The 24,411-nt window shown below is 40.2% G+C and overlaps 1 protein-coding gene across 11 annotated transcripts in view; it reads left to right on the forward strand.

Moving 5' to 3' along the window:
- The window catches only part of BBX (BBX high mobility group box domain containing), a 151,891-nt gene that overhangs the window by 88,771 nt on the left and 38,709 nt on the right, over nucleotides 1-24,411 (forward strand). For 10 of the 11 annotated variants that reach the window (XM_021542416.2, XM_021542421.2, XM_021542417.3 and 7 more), the window contains 7 exons: nucleotides 1,494-1,561; nucleotides 8,766-8,846; nucleotides 11,013-11,093; nucleotides 16,181-16,261; nucleotides 19,459-19,539; nucleotides 21,651-22,566; nucleotides 23,438-23,576. In XM_021542416.2, coding sequence (XP_021398091.2) covers nucleotides 1,494-1,561; nucleotides 8,766-8,846; nucleotides 11,013-11,093; nucleotides 16,181-16,261; nucleotides 19,459-19,539; nucleotides 21,651-22,566; nucleotides 23,438-23,576 — 1,447 coding nt within the window. The remainder of the gene's footprint in view (nucleotides 1-1,493; nucleotides 1,562-8,765; nucleotides 8,847-11,012; nucleotides 11,094-16,180; nucleotides 16,262-19,458; nucleotides 19,540-21,650; nucleotides 22,567-23,437; nucleotides 23,577-24,411) is intronic. The other variant, XM_021542424.3, reaches the window with a different exon arrangement.

Genomic DNA, 24,411 nt, shown 5'->3' on the forward strand with positions numbered 1-24,411 from the left:
TGGATGGCAAAAAGTGCTGTTGCTGACAGCATTCACTTATGAATTGTGTTTAGATACTTACTGGCTTCACATTTTCTGTGTCTCTTCCTGTTACTAGATCCTACACTTCTGTGTCTTCTCTCTTCATAGAGGTGTGATTTTTTTTTTCCTTTTTTATTTAAAAAGGCAATTTTTTTCAAAAAAAATAAAACCTCCAAAACACTTGTGTTCTATGTGTTTATTATAGGGGAGGAAGAAGTTAATTCAGTTGAATATTGGGTTTGAAGCTAGGTGCTATTTAGGATGCCTGTTTAGTACTATTTAATAATATGCCACTCTTCTATCCATGGGGTAGTGGATGAGCCTAGTTTATTTACATTGTTTTCCTCTTTTTCTATTTAATGCCCTTCTAAAAGACTATTGGAAAAATTTACCTTGAGAATGTCAGTGAGAGATGCTGTATGCAGGAAAACTTTGGGCAGCATCTGTGGTATTGAATTAAACAGCACTGATGAGTATTCCCATTAATTGGACTGCGATCATCTGTAGCCCTAAACTGTCTGGAGGTTTACAGGTACAGGCTTGGCCCGTGTTAGCTGAAAACATAAAAAAATTCCACTCCCTTTGTGGCTGTTGTGTGAGACATTTGGCTGCTGTCTGTCTCCCTGTCTCTACATGACAGTGTTAAATCAGGCACCTGCACTGCTCCCAAGGCATTCTCCCAAAATCAGACAATTAGTCTTCACAGTGATGAAGAGCAACCACTGTTCTGAGTGGAAAAGCTACTCCATGAGTAATGCAGTGTCAGAGTTTATTCATTTTCTGAGTTCCTGAGGTGCAGGAAGGCTAGAGGGGAAAAGCTGTCAGTATCAAATACTTGGAGAAAGAACATTTATATCTCCATTTCACATTCCTCAATTATGTATTGTATTGGCAGAGCAACAAGTAGGCAGGCAGCTTGCCTGGCCAGTGCTTGTGCTGTTCTGGCTTCGTGCTTCAGAGCTGTCAGGCTGGCACTTTTCACCACCAAATACAGCTCTAAATTACAGACAAATGAAAATAGAAATTTTGCTTCAGAGCTCCATCATGTTTTGTTCCATCCTTTTATTTGTTCAGTCACCAAGGGAGGAACTACTCCCTTGGTAGGAGCATCCACTGACTTACAAACCTGTGCATCATCAGAGCATCTTTGTGTATATTTATATGTGAGGTCATTACAGTTGCTGTTTTAAAGATATTCATCTCTGTAGTACATAAAACCTTTGGCAGTAGAATTGTAAATCCATGCAATGGGGTGTTAAGCACACAAATCCAATTAAATCCTTCAAACAGCTTTGAAAGCCTTCCCAGAGGGTACAGAAATGGTTATTTGTGATTCTCTTGAACTGCCTTTTATGGCAGCTTGCTGAGAGTGTCTGTGACAAATAGTCTTCTGGGGCTTTAGTGGTGCAAGTGGTAGGTTTTTTAAACAAGCAAATGAATCAACTTAAGACTTCATTTTACTCTTTTAACAGATCCTACACAAATGGGAGGCCTGAGTATGCTGCTTCTAGCAGGTGAACATGCACTTACTGCACACGAGGTAAGGAACTCTCTTCTCTCCCTTACATGAGCTCTCAGTTTAAAGAGCTTGTAAGAGGAATATTTGACCAGTTGGGAATAAAAGTTAGGACACATCTGAGGTAATCTCAGCTGAGAATGAAATGTGTGTCTTGTATCCCAGCTATGAATGTAGGTTGAGCACAGTTCAGTATTAACTCTGCTGATACTTGAGCACAAGTCAAGCCTGCCCTATGAAGAGATATTGTCACAGGTGAAAGGGTTGTGTTAACAAACAGGTGGTTTGCAGGCTTTTCTGGGCAAGGATTCTATATGCTTGTGCAATGCCTGAAACAGCTGTGGCCTTAACACTAACAGATAAATAAACAAATAATTTCCTACAAAGTCAGCATCATTGTATATACATTCTGAAACCCTGAAAGTGCTAACAGGTAATTGAAGTATTGCAGTCTGCTCCTATTCAACTAAATCCTTATGTCTAAAAAGAAGTTTGTAGTTCAGTTGCCATCACAAACATGTTTTTACATTTTTACAAAGGAGTCTATTAAGTGTTTCTGCATATCTCCAGTAGTGCAGAGATCTCTGATCTTTCTTTAGACTGATTATTAATATCATCTGGTTTTTAAGCCAACTTTGAAAATTGTTCAAAAGGTGGTATAGTAAGTAGTCACTGCCATAAATCTCTAGCTCTGGGAAAGAGCTCTCTTTTGTTGTAGTTTGTTCTATTGGGAGAAAAAGTAATAATTAACTTAATCTATATGTGTAGTTCATTTGAGATTTATTGCTCCTGTACTGCCAGGACTGCTCAATGCTTTGCACACCAATTTTAGCCGTGGAAGTTTTGTGCTGTGTGGGTACTGTCCTTCTGTGAAAAATAAGGAACATTCAAGCCAAGTTGACAAAGAAGTGAGAAGAAATACATTATTTTGTGCTAAAATTATACTGTCCTTCTCAAACTTGTAATCATCTTGGAGCATAGAAGCTGCTTTTACTATGCTGTTAGACTTAAATGTGAGGGAAGGTATATTGTAGTCACAGATACTGCATTCCTTTAAAAAAAGGTCTTTGTTATGACCTTGAGAGCTGAGGTGTGTTAATTCTACAAGAGCCTCAGTAGTATAATTTCAGATGTCAGTGTAGGAATAAAATCCACATGTAGATTTAGAGTCAAATCAAGAAGCATGTGTGATTGTATGATTGTTTCAGTGCATTAAAGTTCTTTTAATCAGAACTTTCCTTATTTTGAGCAAAAGACACACTTCCCATGTGCCTTAATAAATCCTGGTTTTCCTGATAGAAGCATGCAGTACAACTTGTGATGAAATATTCACTGTATGTATAAACTACATTGTACTCTTCTGGGCCTGTAGTCTGCTTTTGAAATCTGGCCCTCTACATCAAAGAAGCAAGCTGTGTAATCTGCTTTCCCAAAAAAAATAGAGCAAAATAATTGTCATAGATACAGCCTAGACAAAACTAGTTGGGGGATTGTTAGAGTCGTGATGGGCCATAATTAAGCCCATACTTACTAATGAGTTACTATATTTTAATTGTCCGACCCTATCTGACAAGTGTTTAAGGGACAGAGCACTCTCCCAGGGAACTGTAGATCTCTGATTCTTTTTGAGGGTTCCTTTTATAAAATGCCTCCTCCAGATCAATTGGGGTGATCGGTATTCTTAAAGAGACCCAAATGAATAAAGTCCTCCTCATTGTGTGTTTGCAGGAGTTAAATCTCCAGCTGTGTGTCCAGATGCTGTGAGACTTTCTCAGTTTCTTTTGCGTGGAAATCTTGGTGTGTCTTCCATTTTTCCTTTATTTTCTTATGTTTCTCTGGTCTCAAGCTACATCAGTGAAGGTTTAGGTTGGATATTAGGAAAAAAAATTTTCACTGAAAGAATAATAAAATACTGGAATTGTCTTCCTAGGGAGGTGGTGGAATCACCATCTCTGGATATGTTTAAAAAAAGACTGGACTTGGCACTCGGTGCTATGGTCTAGTTGTGGTGTCAGGGCACAGGTTGGACTTGGTGATCTTAGAGGTCTCTTCCAGCCTTATTATTCTGTGATTCTGTAATAGTTACAGGGCAAATATTTCTTAGGCATGTGTTTCTCAAATGCAATAATGATCCTAAATCTGTTTAGACTTGAATAAATGAGCAGCTCTTCTGTGTTCCCACCCTCAAGCATGTAGACAGAGATGGAAGATGGGCATCTTCACGTGCCTTTGGGAGAATCAATGGTTGGATTTAGTTGGATTTCCATGCTTATGATCTTGAACTTCAACCAGCATTTGGGAGTTTAGCAGAACATGCTCTAGGAGGTAGTATGGCATACTCAGAAAGCAGCTTGAGAATTCATTGTAGAGCTGGGAAGCTGCTTTGCTCTTCAGTGGAGAGGAGGAGTCAGTTGTGTTGTATTAGAGTTGGAATCCACTTGGGAGAGAATATGTTGTGCTAATGTGACTACAGAGGTATGGTTAGTGCAAGAGGTTCAGAGGTTGCTTTATTATGGAGCACGTAGGTATTGTTTTTATATGCTCATAAATACACATCTGTAAAGCATTGGCATTTCTAATTTTAAGAAAGGACAGACACAGTGTCATAGTTTAAAGAATGCTCTAAATTAAAACGTAGTATAAATTATCATGAAAGTGTGTGTATACACTTAAGATACATGTACACATACATGGTTCTTAAAAAAGATATGTGTACACATATATGGTTTTTAAAATGGGGATCTGCCAGACACAGGATTAGCTGTCAACATGTGTATTGACTGCTGTGCATATGTATGATTGTGCAACCTTTGGTGGCCCTGGAAGCATAGGTCTTACAAACTCCTACAGTTTTAAAGTTGTGAACGGAGGGAAGGCAGCACTGCCGCAGTTTTGCTCAGCACTTGAGAGAGGATGAAGGATGTTGTACCTAGAAGTCTGCTAATGCAATGGAAGGTGTTTGACACCTGCTGATGTTCTGCCAAGTGAAGGGATAGGGTTTTTTCAATTGAGGTGTTTAATCTTCAAGTTGTCAGAAGCCCAGATGTCAAGTGACCAAGTGACCAGCCAGCAGGAGGATGGGATGAGGCACAACAGTGATCTTTACAAAATTGTTTTGCAATTCAGTTGCAATCTCTGTGTGATTGCCAGTATGTTCCCAGTTTGGCAAATTTTTATGACAGACTAGAGAGATAAGAGAATACAGAATTCTGTGTTGGTAGGTGATTGATTTCCAGGCAGCAGCTGGAGTAACTAAGCAGGTAAGCCAGAGAAGCTGCAGACCTTACAGGTAGTCAGCAAAGGACGTGGATATGCAGCGAGCTTCTGCCTGCATTTTGGGTGCTTTCATCAATTACACAAGCCAGTGGGGTAGGAGCATATTTTACTGAACACCTGAGCAGGGATGCTGGGCGGATCATCTCCTGTGCTGTGCTTGCCCCAGGCCCAGCCGGGACCACTGCAGGTCCTTGTCGGCCAGGCTGGAGCCGGCTGAGCAGCGCTTGCCCGTCCGCCTGCCTCCCTGCGCATCTCCTCCATCTGCCTCTTTCCTTGCCTTACAGCAGCACCTAGTGGAGTCTCTGTAGCTTACTGCCCAAAATTCCCAAAATCCGGAGCGGCCTCCACCTCTCAGCCTGACTGAGATCTCCTCCAGCCTCGTTGGGTGCGATGGTTTTTATGGTAACCTGCAGGGAAAGGAAAGCCTGTGCTTTCCTTCTTTCTGAGAGCAAAAGGCTGTCTTGCATGGGATGCAGGGTCTGTGCCAAGGGTGAATGAGAAGTGAAAAAATCTCTCCGTGCAGCTCGAGGAAAGGCTTAGAAGAAGAAACAGGAGAAGAAATGGGATGTTGAGGACATTTTATAAGAGTGGGAAATGAGATGTACAAAATGGCGCTATCTGTGGATCTGTAATTATTTTAATGCTTTGATCAGGTGTTCAATCTGGCAAATGGTAGATGTTGGAATCTGTGGTATTGATGATTCTGAGATTGTGGAAAGTCTCTGTCTGTCAGCCCCGCTGCCAAAGCAGAAGCCATAATTGGTCTGTGCTGGTTTCCAGGTTGTTTATTCTGTTGATCTCTCACATGTTCTGCTGCCCTGCCCAGCTCTGTCCTGCAGGGCAGCGTGTGGGGCTCTGCCCTCAGTGGGATGTTACAAACATTAAATACCAGAAACTCCCTGGGCTGGATTTACAATAACGTGCCAATATCTGTCACCCACGTTGGACAGTGTGTCCCCAGCCTGAACCAACAGAAAAATGCCAACACCACAGTGAAACATGGAGGGCATGGAGAAGGAGAAAAAGGACAAGGCACACCCAATTTCCTCCATCTTGTCCCCTTTGGACCCCTCATCTAGAATCCTAAAATTTTACTTTTGCACCCGTGCCACACTTAATTATTACTTATATCAAACACTCAGAGCTGGTAATTCATGCTGTAAGATTGAAAACTCTTTTCCATGGGCAGAGATCACAGCCAGTGTCTCTGGGGGCTCTGTCCAGGGGGGTTCCTGACCCCTGCCAGGGTCCCAGACCTGCCAGGGCAGCCAGAGAGATGCCCTGGACTCCCACAGGTAGACGTCCTGGAGATAATAAGTTTCCCACAGGTCAAAAATGTTTGGGGAGCTGCAGAGTAGAAGAAACAAGCTGTAATTAGTGCTCTGCCAAGTAAAGGCAACTTTAAAAGCATTAACTTTATAAAGAGTAGCAGGAATTGATAGGAAAAGCATAGTGGTTCCAACCACAAAACCTCACTGAGTTCCTGAGCATCAGCAATCTGTCCTCCACACACGAAACCATAGAAAACTGGGCTTCACACCTCCCACAGCAAGTGGTTCTGGTAGCACCAGATGTGCAAGCTGTGCCCAGCCCCCAGCACGTGGCCTGGGAGGCAGAGAGAAGGCTCATCCTGAGTGTCTGACAGCACCTGTGTTGTGGGGATTTGTAGGGAGCGCTGGGCTCCAGGATGGTTTGGATGAATGGAGACAAGAGATCTCTCAAGGCTGCTCTTGGGATATCAGGTTTATTAGGGATGGAGAAAGGTCTTGCTCGGAGCTGCCAGATGCAGCATGTGGAGAGGCTTGAGGGGATGGGGAGGGGAGAGACAAGAGGATGCTCTAGGAGAGGGTGGAGGTCCTATGAGGGGGGAAGATCCAAGAGAGGGGAAGTCCTAAGAGGGAGGAAGTTCCAAGAGAGCATCCAGCCCCTTGTAGTCCCCTTATCAGGGGGCTTCAAGGTGGGCTGGAACAAGGCTCAGGCCAATGGGGTTACAGGCACTTGATGTTTTAGGGGAGGGTTACAGGTGCAGGATGACCTGTACATTTTGGGGGTGAGATGGAACAGTCCACTTGACCCCTGGACCCATCCGTAGGCAGGGGCATTGTCCAGCTAGCAGGGAGGACTGTTCTCATCCTGGCTGTATTATTTATGAATAATTATATTTATCCATCCTTCCCAACAGGGCTGAGCCAGGATAGCCCCTCTTGGATGGGCACTGCCACTCCAGCACAGTGCTGCTGTGCTCCACGGCTCAGTGGCTCCAAGCTCAGAGCTAAGCCATACAAGGCAGCTGGTTGAACTGCAGAAAATACAGGAAACAAGTCCAAAATTTGGTTATTCCTTTAAAAATTCCACCAGGGCAGTGGCCTAAAATAACCAAATGAGTGCTCAGACATGCAAGCAGCGAGCTTACATATTTGCACCTCTGCAGAGTCACAGACATTCAGAGATGGGTTTCTCAAAAGCAGCCAGATACTTTTCTGGTGGTAATACTGTTGAGGCACAGGCATCTTAAATAGACTGTACAGAAACATGGTAAAAATCAATAATAAACATTACATCAGTGAAATCAGTAGCACAACCTACTAAAAAGGCAGAAGATGGACATTAAAAATACATTCTTTGTGACCCTTTGGGTTGCTGTACACTGATAAAACATCCTGCTCAGTGTTTAATAAGTCCAGTGGAAATACAGATCACAGGAGTCACTGTTGCTGCTCAGTTTTATGGCAGGGAAGAAACAGGTTTGTTTGTATGTGTAAGCAAATTGTCACGTTGGTGAATTAATTTCCCCTTGTCCTCCGGGTTGCTCCACTTGGATTTAGTGTTTGCAGGGGAGTGTGGGTAGCAGATTCCTGAAAGGAAATGCTGCTGTTGCTATTGCAGTGCTTCAGGATCTCACACAAACACATGCTGTGGGGCTTTGTGCTCACTAACAACAGGTGCAGTCGTAGCTAAATCTCACGTGCTTTCACCAATGAAAGATGTTGATTTACTCGTTTAGGTAATGAATAAGAAAAAGGCCCACATTTATATTTGAAGTTAAGTAAACTGAAATTTTGAGGTGGGGGAAAAAAAGTTAGGGAAAAAATTTCCATCCTGTTACTTTTTATAAAATCTTACAAAGCCTCCTTCCTTTTTTTTCTGTTTCTTGAAAGCCATATTACATACCTTATTTTATACTAACAGTACTTCATTCTCCTAGGAGTCACACATGTACATCTTTTACACTCAAGTGTGACACTTAATGAATCATATTTGATAGCATTCCTTTACAGAATAATGCTTGATTAACACATTTCTAGCTAACAAGAACACAATGGCTAAGATCTGTGTTAATTCAAATAAGGCTTTTAGTTTTGAACAGTCATTTCTTTGTATTTTGTTTTCAGTTATAATGACTTTCTTGCACTGCTTCTCAAAAGCACCCCTAAAATGTATGTTTAGGTACATGATTTGAGAAATTAGGCTTGTGCTACCCTTACCTACATATTTTCATGCTGTTATGATTGGAGATTATTTTTCTAATTAGTATTCCTGTCGTCAACTGTGTCTTCACAATATTCTTTTACCTTCTATGTAATCTTACTCAGAATTATAGGACAAATTACAGATATAGCAGTGTTGATAGCATCACCAATACAAGATAGTTATGTGTGTAGTCTAGTATAATCTATTAAGTATTCTATTGTATGAAACTATTCTGACAAGTTCAGAATCATAAAAGGAGAAGAAAAGTCTGGTATTTTTCTGCTCTTTTTTTCTAAGACGTTTTCAAATACATTAAAATGGGTGCTAAACAATGTTTTCATCTGTAAATATGATTTACTCTTTTCAGGACTGTGAAACATTAGCTTGTCCTCCTTCTCTTAAATGGTTTATTTTGCTCACTATTGTTTTTAGCTTGAGGGAAGCACCTTTGAGGTCTTACCCTGCACTCTCCTTTTTTCAGGTTTCCTCCAGTAGTTGCCAGTCTGATACATCTAATTCTACAGAAGCCTGTCAGAAATCATCATTGTTTCAGTTTGCAGAGGTGAGTTTCTTTAAAAAGGGGTTTTTTTTCTAAATGTATCCTTTTAAGAAGCATCTGATGCCCAACTGAAAGAAACATCAAATGTCTTTAACTAAAATTGATGCTTTTATTTGTTCCCTCATTTTTGGGTTTATGCTGTTGAATCATTTATCAAGTTGGTAAGACTTGAAGTGCAAGAGAGTGTTCAGGACCCTGGTGGAAACCCAAGTGCAATAATGGAGCTGTGGTTTAAGCTGTAATTTGGAGATATGTCATTCCTGCACTTAGTTTTAACTGGAGCCTTATTAACTAAGGTTTTAACGTGTATTTGGATGTTTCTAATCTAGTGTGGCTACTTTAGTCACTAGCTCCATCAGAAATCATTCTAGTTCTTAAATTTCCAAAATTTTCTTCTAGAACCACCAAACAGCTTTATGCAAGTGCTCTTTAATTTTGCAGCATACAATATTTTTGTCAACATACTCCAATTATTGCTAGAAGTGGTGTGTGTGTTGTTGTTCTTTGAAGAAAGAGTTTCATCCAAATCTTAGTGGGTTTCATAGATATAACATGACAAAAATGAGATTGCAAGGAACTCTAGCCCTCTGCAAGCATCACTTATTTCTTGAAATAGTCATAATAGATGACACAGAAATACTTAGTTGTATATGTACTGATTTTCCAAGACACTGGGTAGCTTTTAATTAAGTGTATATGGGAAGAAATTTTGTCACAGTGAGGGCTTTTTATTACCTGTATTCACGTCAGCTGTGAATCTGACTTATGTGTCTTTATTACCTATTGCCTTGTGCACCTTCTTACTCCTCCCTAAAAAATCATCACTTCAGGAGCAGATACACTGCAATCCTAGCACACAAGAAATAGGACTTCTTTTTCTGTTGGATATTTTAACATCAGTGCACAAGGCCTTGAATTCCAGCTTAAGATCTGAGTCTTTCGAATGTATTAGAAATAAATTGGAGCACTGATCCTTTATTTCTGATTAAAGATAATGACCAGAGTGAAGTAGATAACCTGTAATTAAGCTCTTGAACAGCCTGCTGGCTTTTCTTGTTAGGAAAAGGAAATGCCTGGTGTGCCAGCAATGAAAAGCAATACTTAGATGCTTCTTAAAATTGGTTAATTCCTGTATCACTTATGACACTTCTGTGGTAATGATTCAACATCCATCTTCCAGTATTTCTGAGATGCTTCTGTGTGCTTATACTGTCAGTAGAGCAATGACTTATATTGAATTTCACTGCTGAATCTTTTAAAGAGTAAGACAAATACCAGTTCACCTCATTGTTTCAGTTCATTTTACAGTGCTGAAGGAGGGAAGTGCCAGATGCATGTGGTAGTAGGCAGGAATTGTGTGCTGCCAGATATGCCCTTGCTATGGGTTTCTGACCTCTGGCTTTTGCTTTCCCATTGAAGAAAATTTTTAGTGGGTGCCAGGAAACAAGCTCACCTGCACTGCTAAAACAAATGGTTTAGAAGTAGCCTACTGATGATCAGTAATTAGAAATGCAAATTAGCTAGCCTTATTTTTCAAGGATGTTAAAACATCCTGTAGACAGGGTGCACCTAACCTGTGCATGGTAGGTATGTGTGTCAGTGGCAAAATAATTGATATTTGTAGTGAAGTCTAACATTAATCAGAGGGGTCATTTGCAACAAAACTAATTGACACAAGTTAAACAGTATGAAATGCAGTTACCTCGGTGTGTGGGATAGATCTGGTAGCTTAAAATACCTGCACACATTGTGTTTCTGTTGATGCTTACCTTCTGTGCTAAGAAGCAATTTGTGCTCTGTCATCACCACCATTCTGCAGTCTCAGGTCTTCCACTGAACTGTGAAATACAATACAGTGTAAAGTATTTGTTGCTAACCCTTCTTTGACATATCAGCAGGCTAATGAAAGCCCTTCAAAAAATGCTTATTTTGTAGGTCCTAGGAAGGATTTTCCTTCTGAAAAATAATTCAAGATTACCATTTCAGAGATCACCTGTTTATGTGTTTCCTGGAAAGCAGATACTGTTTGTTCTAAGGGTGTGTTGGGACTCCTTTGCATACTTTGGAGTACTAGGAATCTTTTTGTGACACATTATAAATTTAGCATGTTGAAGTGTGATACTGAAACTGAAGAGTTAGGTAATACAAGCATAATTGTTTTCCTGACAGATCTCTTCCAACTCGGCACAGCCTGGAGTCCTGGGGGCAGTAAAACAAACGGAGGAGTCTGCATTGTTTCAGTTTGCTGAGGTACAATGCTGAATGTGCTGGGGGAGGATGGGGGGAAGCAAGGAACCGGTGAGAGTTGTCACTGAATGGCTGAGCACCCTGTCTTATCAGATTCCCATCAGGAGATGTGTATCTTCCTGACACTATTGTGTTAAGAAAACCCTGGTGTGAATAACAGTGACTGGATGAGGTGTTGGCCAGTTCTGCCAGCTGGGAGATACTGGGTTTGTGAGCATTACCTAGCCTTCCATACCCAAAGGGTCACTGCAGACTTACTATCCAAATGGCCTTTTAATTTACATCTAGGAAAACAGCAAGGACACATTCTGAAATGACACTGCACTGCCTGTGGAAAAGGCTGCAGCAGGGCAGAATGGTGATTGCCCTAGAGGCAGGAATCATTTGGAGAATCCTTGCAGGTCAAAGGAGGTTTATCACAACAGCCACGAGGATATGAGGATATCTAACAGCATCCTTAAGTGGTGACTTACCAAGCCTATCAGTTTCCCATAAGTAGGAAGCCTTTCCTCCTTCCTCCACATATTGAAGATTCAGAGTTTGTGAAATGCTGCTTTTAGGAATTTCTCCTCCCATGTGTTGAATGTGCCTCTGTAAACTGACTTTCCACACATATACTATTTTTGCCCATTTGGGGGAGTCTGATACTGCTTGCAGAATCATTTAAGCCACAGGTGCGTTTTGTGTGTGTCTGGAAAGGCTGGGATTGGAGCTGGTGATACTGCAGAGGCACATAAAGGGATTAAAAGATACCCTGATTGTTATTCTGTGTGTCACACACTTCCTTCTGTGAAATGTTTAGTTCATTGTCTACTGTGTGTTTCCAGCTTTGCTTGGATGGGCCTTGGTGTTTTTCTTAGGAGGGCCAAGGAAGACAAATCAATTTACTGATCCAGGTGCTGCAAAATACCTGGCTACAAACACCCCTGTAAAAGACACAATAGAGTTAATATTTCTAATCTTGAAGGTATCTTTTCATATGCACCACAGCTTTAAAAGTTAAAAGTCAATTCGCAAAGCTCATTTGAGAAAATTAGTAGAATTGAACAGGATGAAACTATGTGCTGAAGCCAGACTTTTAAACCAAGTTAAAAGATACAAACTAGAGAACATTTCTTGTTAATTAATAATAATATACTGCAAGTGAATCTCCTAACTCGGTTGCAAAAATCTCAGTCGTTCTGGATACCTGCAGAGTTGAGCAGTGTATGTATTGTGTTTAGTACAACATTCTGAAATTATCACACAAAACCTGGCTTAGCCATACTCGCAGAATTTCACAGAGCCTAAAGTTTTCTCTCTTCATTGAACAAACAAAATTACAAACCTGAAAATTGTCATGGGGATGTGACAGTGCACTGAGTTGCATTCCACTATGCTGAGTGAGCTCCTTTGGCTCATTGGAGTGCGCATATGAATCCTCAAACCCTAGGTAGAAGAGGTGCTTAGAAAGTTAATTAGGATTTACTGAGGACAGTTTGAGAGTCAGGGTTAATCTCTTTTTCTTGTAAAAATATTTAAATGTGTGTGCAGTGTGGAGGGGTTGGTTTTGTTCTGTGGCTGGAAATTGGAGACAGAAATCTGGAGAAGAGAAAAAAAAATTTTAAAACCTGCCTTCTAAGCCATGGTTATTCTTCCTGTGAAACCTTAATGACAGTGATGGAACATCATTTTTTATCTATAGCAGTAGAGAAATGGTCTTTTTCTAAGCCTGTAGCCTGATGATTTAATTTGGGTTGCTCCTAGGGAAAGTATTGAGCATGTTACAGAACCTCTTTAAGCTTTCTCCCCTGCTGTTAAAGCTGCTTGTGCTCTTTCAGCTATAAGGGCTTTCATTTGCACAGGCTGTCTTTGTGAAATCTGGCAAAAGTCCTATTCCTTACTGTGCCACTTCTTACTGCATCGTGTCTATATGAACTCATTACTGCATTTAGTGAACTAAATTATGGCAAGCAATTTGCAGTGGGCTGCTGTCAGCAATGTACAGTGCTACAAAAGAAAAAAGAGAAGGAGAAAAATAGTTATTTAACCAGTAGCCAAGTAGACCTGTGAAGAAATGTGAAGTGTGCTCTGGTCTGCTGTGCCTGGAGACTTCTGGCAGCCATCCCAGCTCAGTTTTGGTTCTGGCTGGGTGTTCCTCATATGTTGCCTTTCTCCTGGCAGCCCTTGCAGCAGGGTGAGTATGAGTGCCTCTTTGTGAAGACAGCGATCCCATTGAGTAGGTTTGTCATTTAAAACAGACACCTTTACCCCAAGAGTACAAGTGCCCTGTCACTCAGAAACAGCTCATTATGTGTAGAGTAGCATGGGATTTTTTTTTGTCTTTACAGCCTCAGTTAGTCTTTTATCTGGTTGTCTAGCCCAAGTGCTGTAGTTGCCAATTAAAGCTGTTCAGGATATGCCTAATGAGGCCTGCCCAGTGACTTGACACACAACAGATGATGAAAATCCTGGGAGCAAGACTTCACTGGGTCCTGTGGGTGCACAGGCAGATGCCTTGGAGGTCTTCAAAGATGATGTGACATCCTCCTAAGAGCTTTTTGAAGTTCATATTGTCATCAAGTTACGCTTTTGGCTTTCTCATGCTTCTGACCTTGCAAGTAGTTGGCCCTACTTTTGTCCTGGTGGTTTGAACCTTTGTGGAGAGGCTGTGATTTCTGGGCTGTGTTCCTTGGGGCAGAGGCTGTTTGCAGGCTGCCTGCTCACTGCCCCCTTCCTCGCCATGAGAGGGATGCAGAGCAGATGGGACCCAATGCTCCCCTGGTCTTACTGCATCTGTGTTTGGCAAATGTGAACAGATGGTGGTGATTGCTTCCTTGAGAGGAAAGATGAGCACCTCTTGCATTTACTGTCCTAAACTCTTATTCATTATTAAAAAAAAAGGCTTCTGGGGTATGGAGGCAAAAGAATTGCTAGTTCAACCATCTTAAAAATAAAACAAATCCACAACCAACAAACTCTTTGCTTTCAGCAGCTTTTCTAAATTTTTTTCTCTAACTTTTTCTCTGCTTTCATTAAAAAAAACCAAAAACAAACAAACACATGCAGTATGCAACAAGGTGGATTTTTTTTTTTTTCTTCTAACCCAGCATGTTACTTTCATTTAAGAAAAAAAGCATCACTCAGAATGACTTTGTCCATATACTCACTTTGAGAAGGTTTATTTCTGTGCAGAACTTGAGGTTTGAATCCAAAACTTTAAAACTTTTGGTCAAAATACCTTGAAATTTGGAGTGCAGAAACTAGTGAGTGTTTTCTCTTCCAGCTCTCCTATATATAAAGCTGTAATCTTCCCAGGTAAAGACAAATGTATTTGCTCTTTGCCCACATACTGAAATTATTAAATGTTTGTGTTGGAATTAAATGCCTGTTCTAGGAGGAAAGTGAAAAAGTAGTTCCATGCTTCTTTTGCAAACTAAAATGTAATATAATAGCTAAAATCCCATCTGTACTGTAGTAAAAGATTGTAACTTGATCCTCATGGTCTTCCACTTAAACCTCTACATAAGTAAAGGGCTTTTTGTGGTTGTAGTACTCGAGGTTCTGATTATTCTTAAGTCTGGGAGATGTTCTTAAGACAGGGAATGGGATCTGTAATCTCACTGAGAGCTGATTGATCAGCCCTTCTTTTCCTTCTGATGTTTGGCCAGTAACTTCATCAGAATGAGTTACATGCTTGTGTCACTTGCTGTTTGTTTTCTTGGCTCTTTAAAGGTTAGAGTTGTTTTGGTTTGGTGTTTTTTTTTTTCTGATATTAAGTGTCTGTGTTCACTCTTTCTTTTAGTACTATAAAGATCTCACATTTTGTTAGGTGCACCTATTGTCATGTCAAGATTTCTTTACTCTTTCCTCACTTTCTGCATCAGAAGGCAAGCTATACCTATGTGTTCTCAAGTTATAATTCTGTGTGTGTGGGTGTTGTTCTGTCCTTTTTCTGACATTCATGTTATGCAGAAGAAAAAAAATCATTGAGATGAGCATTTGTTAAAATAGAAAGATAAAAAGTTGAAGTGCAGTGTACAAGATCACTTAATCAAGTGGGTCCTGAGCACGTTCACTGAACTGTCCCATAGCAAAACTAGGATGTTAAAATATTTTGGTTTAATATAAAAAATTACTATTAGTGCAATTTGAGTATTATTCACTGTCTTTAAATAGCTTTAAGTGAAATGGATGTCCTGGATTTTGGTGGAGGAGGATACAGTGGGGAGTATAATAATAAATTCTTTGACAGGTAATTGGAAAATAAATTCTTCAAATACCCTAGTTCAAAAGAAATAATTAATTACAAGGAGAAAGGCAAACATGATAATTTTTGCATCTGGAAGATCACAGAACCATAGAATGGTTTGAATTGGAAGGGATGATTTTGTCCCAAGGCTTCTAAAGGCTTCTAAGCTAAATACTACCATGCAATGCCATGCCAAAAAAGATCTTAAATCAGAAAATTCTTGCATTTCTGAATTCATCATGCTGGTACTGGAAAGTGGGTCTGAAAAAATTTGGTTGTAAAAGCAACTCCCTAAAGTGGTACTGGTAGTTATTTACTTACCAGAGGTGCTGGCACACCAACAACTCTTTGGAAGGCTAGATTTGATCTCCAGACATAGGTCTTACTTCTTCATAACTAAAGAAAGTGAAACAAGAGCTGCCCATGAGGACAGATGGTCCTCTTCTATGTCTAAGTAATGGGATATGCTGCCCAGATCTTCTGGGAGAGTTTTATTTAACCTTAACAGCTAATAGTGCATATTTTTAAGCAACAGGTATGATTTGTTCACTTGGTCACATAAAACAGACATAAAACACAGAGCAGGAAAGAATATTAGCTGTGGACAGTACAAACATCGAGTATCCATGAGCATAATCTAAGGAAGGAATGTGGTATTTGCTTGTATTCTCCTGTTTTCTACATACCTGTTAAGTGTTTCTTGGGTGGGGTTGCCTGTCTGAAGTAGGGTCTTTTGCCAGAAAGAACTAAAATTAACTGGTTTGACTAATCTCTTATTTTCCATTCTCTTTTCCCCTCCCTTTCTCTCTTTTCCTGTGTGCCACTGAAATATTTTCTCCTCTGTTCATTTGTAACCTAGATCTCATCAAATACTTCCCAGTTGCCAAGTCCTGAGCCAGTAAAGCACTGTGGGAAGTCGGCACTCTTCCAGTTGGCAGAGGTAAAGTTATCCCCAGTAGTGTCAGAAGAGGATGATGTGTATAACTTTTCTACAAAAAAAAATATGGATTGTTTAAGGTTTGCTCTAGCATAAAATTTGATGTTTCCAGAAACACAGATTAGTAAATAACGACATACCAGGAGAAGTAGGCAGTGGCTATGGACCCAGGGACCTAGTCTTTTAGACACTTGTGAATGTGCTTATTTTCTTAGAGACAGCACAGAAAGTTACACTTCTTTTTAGGAAAGTTAGTTTTATAACGGTAATAAAAACAACTCTCAGGAGAGCAGCAAAGATTGGAGATAATAGTAGTCTTAATGAGCAGCTGGATACCAGGATTAAAAAGATAAAGCTTTAGTTATAATGATGACATTGCTTAACCAGGGACTGAGAATAGGAAAAGAAAAGTAGACTTTGAGGTCATCAGGAATCTGTATGAAGAGTTGGAAGTTGATGCAGTGTATTAAATTCTGAAATGGACAGCTGTCAGCAGTAATCAAGAATTCTGGGTCAGGTTTCCTCAAAGTCCTAGAAATTCTGTGAGTCTTAAATATAACCTTGTAGAGGTCTTCGCTTTGACATGGATGATTCACTGAAAAATCTCTGAGGTTTGATGTCCAGATGCTATTCTTTGTGATGATTGAAAGATGAAGATACTTGCTGTATTCCAAGACAAGTAAAGGAGTACGCTAGCACATTACTTGTACCCTTTTTTTGTTGGTTTTTGTTGTGCTGTTTTTAATTTATTATTTCAAATTCACATCCTATTTCAGTAAGGAAAATGGTTCTCTGGATCCTGTCCAGTTGCAGCTAGCCTTATATTCTTGCTGGTGAGATCAGTCCCTCTCAGGAAAAAGGCAGAGGTTGTAAGCACTGAAATGAAAGTATTTCCTGTCTTGCTCTATGGATAGTCTTGCAAGACTGTGGCTTTATAGGAGCTTATATGAGTGGAAGAAAATCTGCCTTACTGTACAGGCAGTAGCAGAGTTTGTGGCTATGTGCTCTGCTGCCAGCAGTGCCTGGGCAAGGGTGATTACACCTAACTGTGATCAGTCATCCATAAGGGGATTTGGCTGTTGCAGCTCTGGGACAGCAGGAGGGCTGGCAGTATTTATTTAGGGACACCAGAAGTTTCTACCATGGCCTCTAACAGGACAGCAGAAGGGCTGAGTGGTGCTGTTCTGAAGTAAGGCTTATTGCCATGTGCAGCCTGATTTTTAGAAGTCAGCATTAGAAGTTGTGATGTGAAGCTTGTGAAGCCCTAATTTAGTAGAAGGACAGATGCTTGTCCACAGGAGTGCACAGTTTGTACTGCAGGTGGCAGAAAAAGTGAAGCTAAGTCTGGCAGCGTGACGTTGTGTGCTCGACAGGTTTCTGTGAGCTCTCAGTGATTGCTCAGATGGATTCCTGCAAGCCTAATTTAATACACAAAATGGACGTTAAAGGCTCTGATTCAGATGGGGACAAACACAGCAGATGTGCTAGGCACATCCTCCCTGTCTCTAGCTCTTCTAGGACATCAGCGCTATTGATTTTTTCCTTCTTTTTTTCTCCAGTTTTGGAGATCTCTAATGTTGGATCATAGTTAAATAAATTATATGTGAGAGATTCAGCTTAAGTTTTCAGATAGCAGTTCACTCCCTGGTGTGGGGCATCCCAAATGAGCCATGTTCATAATCACCTCGAGGGTGTCTCAGTTTGCAAGTGGATTTGGCAGACAGCTGTGCTGTGCTGCTGTAACTCCAAACTGCACATGCTGTGCACTGGAGGGACTGGACTCCTGTTTCCATGCTGTTGGCATGGCAAGTGTCTGGTGTATAGGAGCCTGTCTTCTTCATCATACCACACTGCTCTGGTGCTCCTTCATCTCTTTGCTATGTAGATTAAACAATTTTATCTTCTTTTTTCCCCCCTCTTCCCTATCCCTTCCTTTTTGATACTTCACAATATTTCACACATGGTGATTAAAATAAAATGGAGAAGGGGGTTTAATTACTTTCTAAAATCTTCTGAGCATCTCTAAGTTTCTAAAAATGGTTGGAGCCACTCTGCATTGTGAAGCCTGGGAGGCTGTTGCTGTTCAGCTCTGCAGAGTCCCTTGCTCTGTCTTCAGCCTTCAGTGCAGAGGCACGAGGGGCCATGTCACACCACCAGCAGCACCTGGCTGTCAGCAGCATGTGATGGTTAGAGCTTGGGAAGTGCTGTGAAGAGCTGCACCTTCCAGGAGATGTAGAGACAGTGTTGGTTTTTATTTCCTATATGGCAGTGACAGGCCAAATTCTGCGACTGACTATATGTTGACTGAGAACAATGAAAAGTGAGTTTGTGGGGACAGGGAGAGACAAGAGAGTGTAAATACTTTGGTTCCTCAGTCCCTTATAATTTCACTTTCTTACACAGCCTAAAGATAAGAAACCCACAAGCCTGGTCAGAGATAATGATGGATATGTTGTTAAAAAAATAACTTTTTTTTCATACTAATTGCCAGTCCTGATAGTGATACTTTAAATTTGTTTAGAAAATCATTTCCTTGCACCTAGCTCAAAACCGGTACCGAACACTCTAAAGTATTGAAGATCATTCCATGATACAGGAAAAAGATTCTGGAGGATAATCAGCTACATGCTTGCATGACAACCTCCTTTTATTCTGAGGAGTACTAAAGATTACCAAAGGCTTGAGGGCTTCTGTTTAACTTTGGGTTCAGAGCATCTCTTTTATATGAGTCCTATAGGACACTAAAAGGCAATACCATAACCTGAAAGAAATAGCCTCTTTAACCTATGATAATGAAATGAAAGAATTAAAAATTTTGGAATCCAGTGTCTTGCTAAGCCTTTAAAAACACCACCAGCTGGATTGCATGCTGGTGTAGATTGTTGCTTAAAGCTGGAGTCTGTTCCTGTGTGAGAGAACATGTGTTTCAGTTCATCCTGTTCCTCAAAGGGAGTCCTGACAAGAAAAACCCCAAATCTGCAAGTATTATTTAGCATACAGTGGCATTATCCACCAGAGCAGTGTTGGAGTGGGCTTTTATTCATACCAGCATGCACAGGTCTACACTTCCTTTTAGTATATAATCTTATGAATGAATTTTGGGAAGGGGGAAACAATCTGTTGAAAAGCTGTGTCATAAACATAAAAGAACTGGTAGTGATCAAAGAATGTTTTATTTGTGTTGATCTTTTTCTCCATAGATTTCTTCAAGTACATCCCATTCAGGGCCTTCTGATTTAACGAAACAGTGTGGAACATCAGCATTATTTCAGCTGGCAGAGGTAATACTAAACCACTGGTGACTAATTGCCCCAGGTGCAGTGGGGTGGAGAAATAAAGTTATTGATTGCCAAAGTCTGCAAGGCAGAACAGTGATACAGTTATTGCTCTGCTGCTTATAGAGCCATAAATTACTATGGCTCAGATGCCACAAGTCAAAATAGAGGTTTCTAAGAGTATGATGCAGCTGCAAAGTGGCAAAGGGACTTGGTTGCAGTTGAACTTGATTCAGTTTCTTAGTTTAGGCTTTGAGGTTTTAGGGTTTAGCTGAGGGACACAAATAGTTGAGAGAGAGGACAGGATGACTGTGTTATCAAATTTGGGCATTGCCACTACAAATTCATGTTAATGGTCATTAAACATGAAACAGCTGCTTTCATTTGTTTTTGCTTTTCATGCCTATTTTATTTTTCAGGTGAACTAACAGGTCAGTAACTTCTCTAGAAGTTCTGCTATGATACTCTCAGCAGATCTTCCTTCTGGGAGCAGTTTAAACCAATGGCACTATATTGAAATTTTGCCTTTTTTGTTTCTAAACACTTTTTTTAAACTTTCCCAGTCTTGAAGATTGTTTAATTACAAGTTTATTTTCTGATAAGACAGATGCCATTTTTTTTTGTAGCCACATTTATAGCTCTGTACTGCTGGTTATTGCAGAAGAAGCAAATGTATAAAAGGAAAAAATTCATTGGCTATGGGGCTATGGGGTGTATGTTGAATTGACAAAATATTCTCAGTCCAGTGAGCTCCATCTTAAATATTGAGCTTTAGCTTCTGAAAATCACAGGCTGTGCTTGACATTGCAGTGTAGTAAAAAAGTCACAGAAGTACCTTTGTACCAGGAACCCAGGTCAGCACAGGTGTGGAGTTCTCCTTTGCCTAGTCTAACCTGCTTCCCAATAGATCCTGTGTGTTGCCCAAGCTGTGGTGCTTTACAGTGCTCAGCCTGGCTTGTCCTGAACCAGATCAGTCATTTCTACCTTGTGCAGCAAGAATTTTGGAAATCTGCTACAAAAACATCCCAATTGTTGGTGTTATGTTCTTACATAAATCGGTATAAGAGAGTTTGCAAGGAAAAAAAAGTTGCCAATTTGAGAAATCTAAAATGGACCTAAAGAGAGAGCTCAGGTGTCTTGAGGAGGTCCATCCATACTGACCACATGGCTGAGCTGCAGGAACCTTCTGATGCCTGGTTCTATGCAAGCCTCTTCCATCTGGTTTTGCTCCAGGTGACTGGTTGACATTTGTTCTAAAAACAAACTGCACTGGGAATTCAGCTTGGGGGCTTTGAGAGAGAACAGTAAGAACAAAGCATGTCTTCCCAAGGGAAGGACTACCTTCTGTAGATGTGTCCACGTAGCTTACAGGTGATCCAAAACAGAGAGGATTCCCTAAGTCAGTGCTGCAGGAACATGACATGTTGAGGACCTTCTGACAGCTCTTTTTCTGAATATCGATGTTCCCCAGATAGTATAAGGATTTTGGTTTCCATTAGTGTTATCTCCAGGAGGAGATAACCATGGCAACCATTGCTGCTTTGCAGTTCTTTGCAAAATAAATCTGTGACATGAGAAGAAAGATTTGGGAGGCCTTTTTTACTACCTTTCAAATTATTTCTTGCATTCAAGTAAAATAAAATAATCTCAGGGAGATTCAGTAAACATTTTTTCCCTCCCTCCTTCAAGGCCATTTGGAAAACAGAAAGGAATTGTATTAGGGACATATGAAAGTTAAGGTGGGAACGGATGTGAGATTCCAAGTAGACTGTCTGTGGCATAGTCAGAGATAATCTGTTCTGTTGCATTTCAGATATTCTGAAAATCTATCTAGCAGTGGGTTTCCAGATGATATAAAGAGCCTTAAAAGAAACACCACTGAGATCAGTTGGAGTCTTTTTCTCTTAGAGCAATGAACCTTACCAGCCTTATTCTAGCACTTAGTCCTCATCCCACTGCATCAGTTTCAGCATGTCTTCAGCCTGCTTCTGGAGCAAGTTTGCTTTCCTAAACTAAAATGCCAGAAAGATTCCCTGGTAAATTCTCCTGTTAGTATATGTAAGTAATGTTAGCAAGTTGATGTTTGTTTCATGGGACTGTTTTTAAACTTATTTTAGATGTGCCTTGCTTCAGAAGGAGTAAAAGTGAAAGAACCTGGGAAAACAAAAGTGGAAGCACTGGAAGATGAGGAAGGGGAAGTTTCAGAGGACATGGAAGTAGAACTGGAGAAAACAACAGCAAAAGATTCCAGTAATGGAAAAGTAGAACAATCAGAAATAGAAAAAATGCAAAATCCAGATGAAACAAAAGCTGAGGAATCAGAAACTGCAAAATGCAGAGACTTTACCAGTCTTGCAATGGAAAACAGTCCTTTTGAGAGAAAGGATAACACAAAGGATCACGTGTGCCGTTCTCCAGAGCTTTTCATGAGTGATATGACTATCCTTGGCCTAAAGCCAGAAAAGATAAAGAAGAAAAAGAAAAAAAATAAGCTGGACCGGCACACAAATGAAAAATCCACCCCTAAAAAATCTTGTAAAAAGAGGCAGTCCTCCGAGTCGGACATTGAAAGTGTGATGTACACAATTGAAGCCGTGGCCAAGGGGGACTGGGGTGCTGAGAGACTCGGGGATACGCCCCGCAAAAAAACCCGCCCCGTCTCAAACGTGAAGGGAAGCACGTTGGATACAAAATCACCAAAGAAAAAAGTGAAATCGAAAGAAAAGAAAACGTCAAAGGAGAAACCAATGGAGACCACCAAAGAATCCAAGCCTCCCGATTTCCTTAGTATTGAAGCGGGCAAGGAAGTGCCGTGTGAGGTTTCTGAGAACATGAAAGTGGAACCACTGACCCCAACAGAGGAGGTGGTACCCCAAAGCTTACCAGAACAGGTCAAAACTGAGGACAGTGACTGTGTTAAAAAGATAGAAACCTGTGGCTCCAGGAAATCGGAGAGATCTTGCAAAGGTGCTCTTTATAAAACTCTGGTGTCAGAGGGCATGCTCACATCTCTGCGCGCTAATGTGGACAGAGGTGGGTGGCTTTGAGTGTTTTGTTTACAGCATGAACTGCAGAAGCTTGCCTGGAGTGGGAGGAAAAGCAAAAATCCATGTTGAAGCTGGAGTTTGAGCAGTGTGCAGTGGGAATGTTGTGTCTGAGATGCTAGGGACAGGTAGAGTGACTGGACTCCATGTTCCAGGGCAAGTCTTTTGAAGTCTTGCAATCTGTGTTCCTGCTTACCTCAAGACTGGTCTATTTTCATCTTTCTTGATCTGAGTTTTAACTTCTTGACCAAAGGCTTTGTTGTTTAATTTGTCAGCCTGTTGATAGATGTGTGTGGGACTTGTGATGTACGTAACCCCAAACAATTACCTTGTTTCTATATAAACAACTCTTGTGGTTGTGAGCACAGTTCTCAATCCTGCAAAAAGCAAATGTATTCTGGTTTTGCTTTGGTTAGTTTTGCTGTAGGCAGTAAGTGAGAACCTTTTACCTTGTGGAAGGACAAATTTGAGATAATATCTGGAAGCTTTCAGTGAAATGTCTGGAAGTGTATTTTTCCAACTGGTAGATTTATATGTGTAATTAGAACAATTAGAAAAGAAAAAAAAAATATGTTTGTAATTTAGGGAAGTTTATTACTGTACAGCTCTAAATCTTTTTCTTCTTTATACCTTAAGAGATCCCACCTTTTAAGACAGTCCAGGAAAAGACAGGACAGGGCATACAGAATAGTTGTCAATATTATCATTGCCCAGTTTAAAATGAAAAATATTTTGTAACTGCCTTAAAGGTCAGGCTCCATCAATTGCCATTGTGACTGGGTACACAAGTTTCTTCTGAGACTACTTTGTTTTAGAACTTTTTTCTAAAGATGAGAAACAATTTTCTGCCTTCATCACAGGAAAAAGAAGCTCAGGAAAAGGTAACTCCTCAGATCATGAAGGATGCTGGAATGAAGAAATCTGGGCCTTTTCCCCAAGTGGGACAAGTGGGAACAAAAAACTGAAAAAGACTAAGCCAAAGGAAGAGTTTGTTTTTGGGTAAGTTGTGGCTTAACATTGTTTGATGTTTTAGTTAGCTCAGCCTAATAATTTGAGTCCTTCTCACTGCAGCTAAATTATCTGCATCTAACACACAAATAATCCCAATTCCAAAAATGAAAAACTCTGTGGGACTGAGTCATGCTCTAAATACCCATCATTTATATAGCAAAGTAATTTCTTTGAGATCTTTCCTGGTTTACACCACTGTAAGTGAATTTGAATGGTGTTATTTGCTCAGTGCTAAATAAACCACACAGTATTTACCTGCTCAAAAAGTAATGAAGAGGGTTACTTAGGTTCTCAGAGTACTTTGCAAGCACTATTTAAAGTTCTGTGTAGGTGTTCAATCATCATAAACCAGATTAGACTAGAAAGAATAGATCTCTTTCTCCACTTGGAGAGATTGCTTACAGAGGAATAGTAAACAATGTTCTTATATTGGCAAATAATGATGATAAATATGTCATTTTTCTATTGTAGAGAAAAGATATTTAAACTGTTTATGTCCACCATTATGAAATTAAATATATCTTAAAAATAATTAATGAGCATAGATACATTAAAATATAGCAAGAATCCACAGAATTACTTTTCTAATATACAAGTAATAATTTTTGTCAGAATATTACAGGTTTATTTAGCTGTAGGCACAGTAGTTAAATCTGGGTAGTCATTCATACTTGCAAATTCTTGCAGATGGGAAAATGTATTTAAAAGGGGGAGTTTTTCCATATTTCATGCTTAAAATTATAATATGTTTGGTTTTGCAGGTTTGCAGTACCCTTTTCACAACCTAGTTTATGTGACATCTAATTGCAGCTCACTCTCAGCA

Source organism: Lonchura striata, chromosome 2 (assembly GCF_046129695.1).
Source record: "Lonchura striata isolate bLonStr1 chromosome 2, bLonStr1.mat, whole genome shotgun sequence".
In the NCBI taxonomy this organism is placed as follows: domain Eukaryota; kingdom Metazoa; phylum Chordata; class Aves; order Passeriformes; family Estrildidae; genus Lonchura; species Lonchura striata.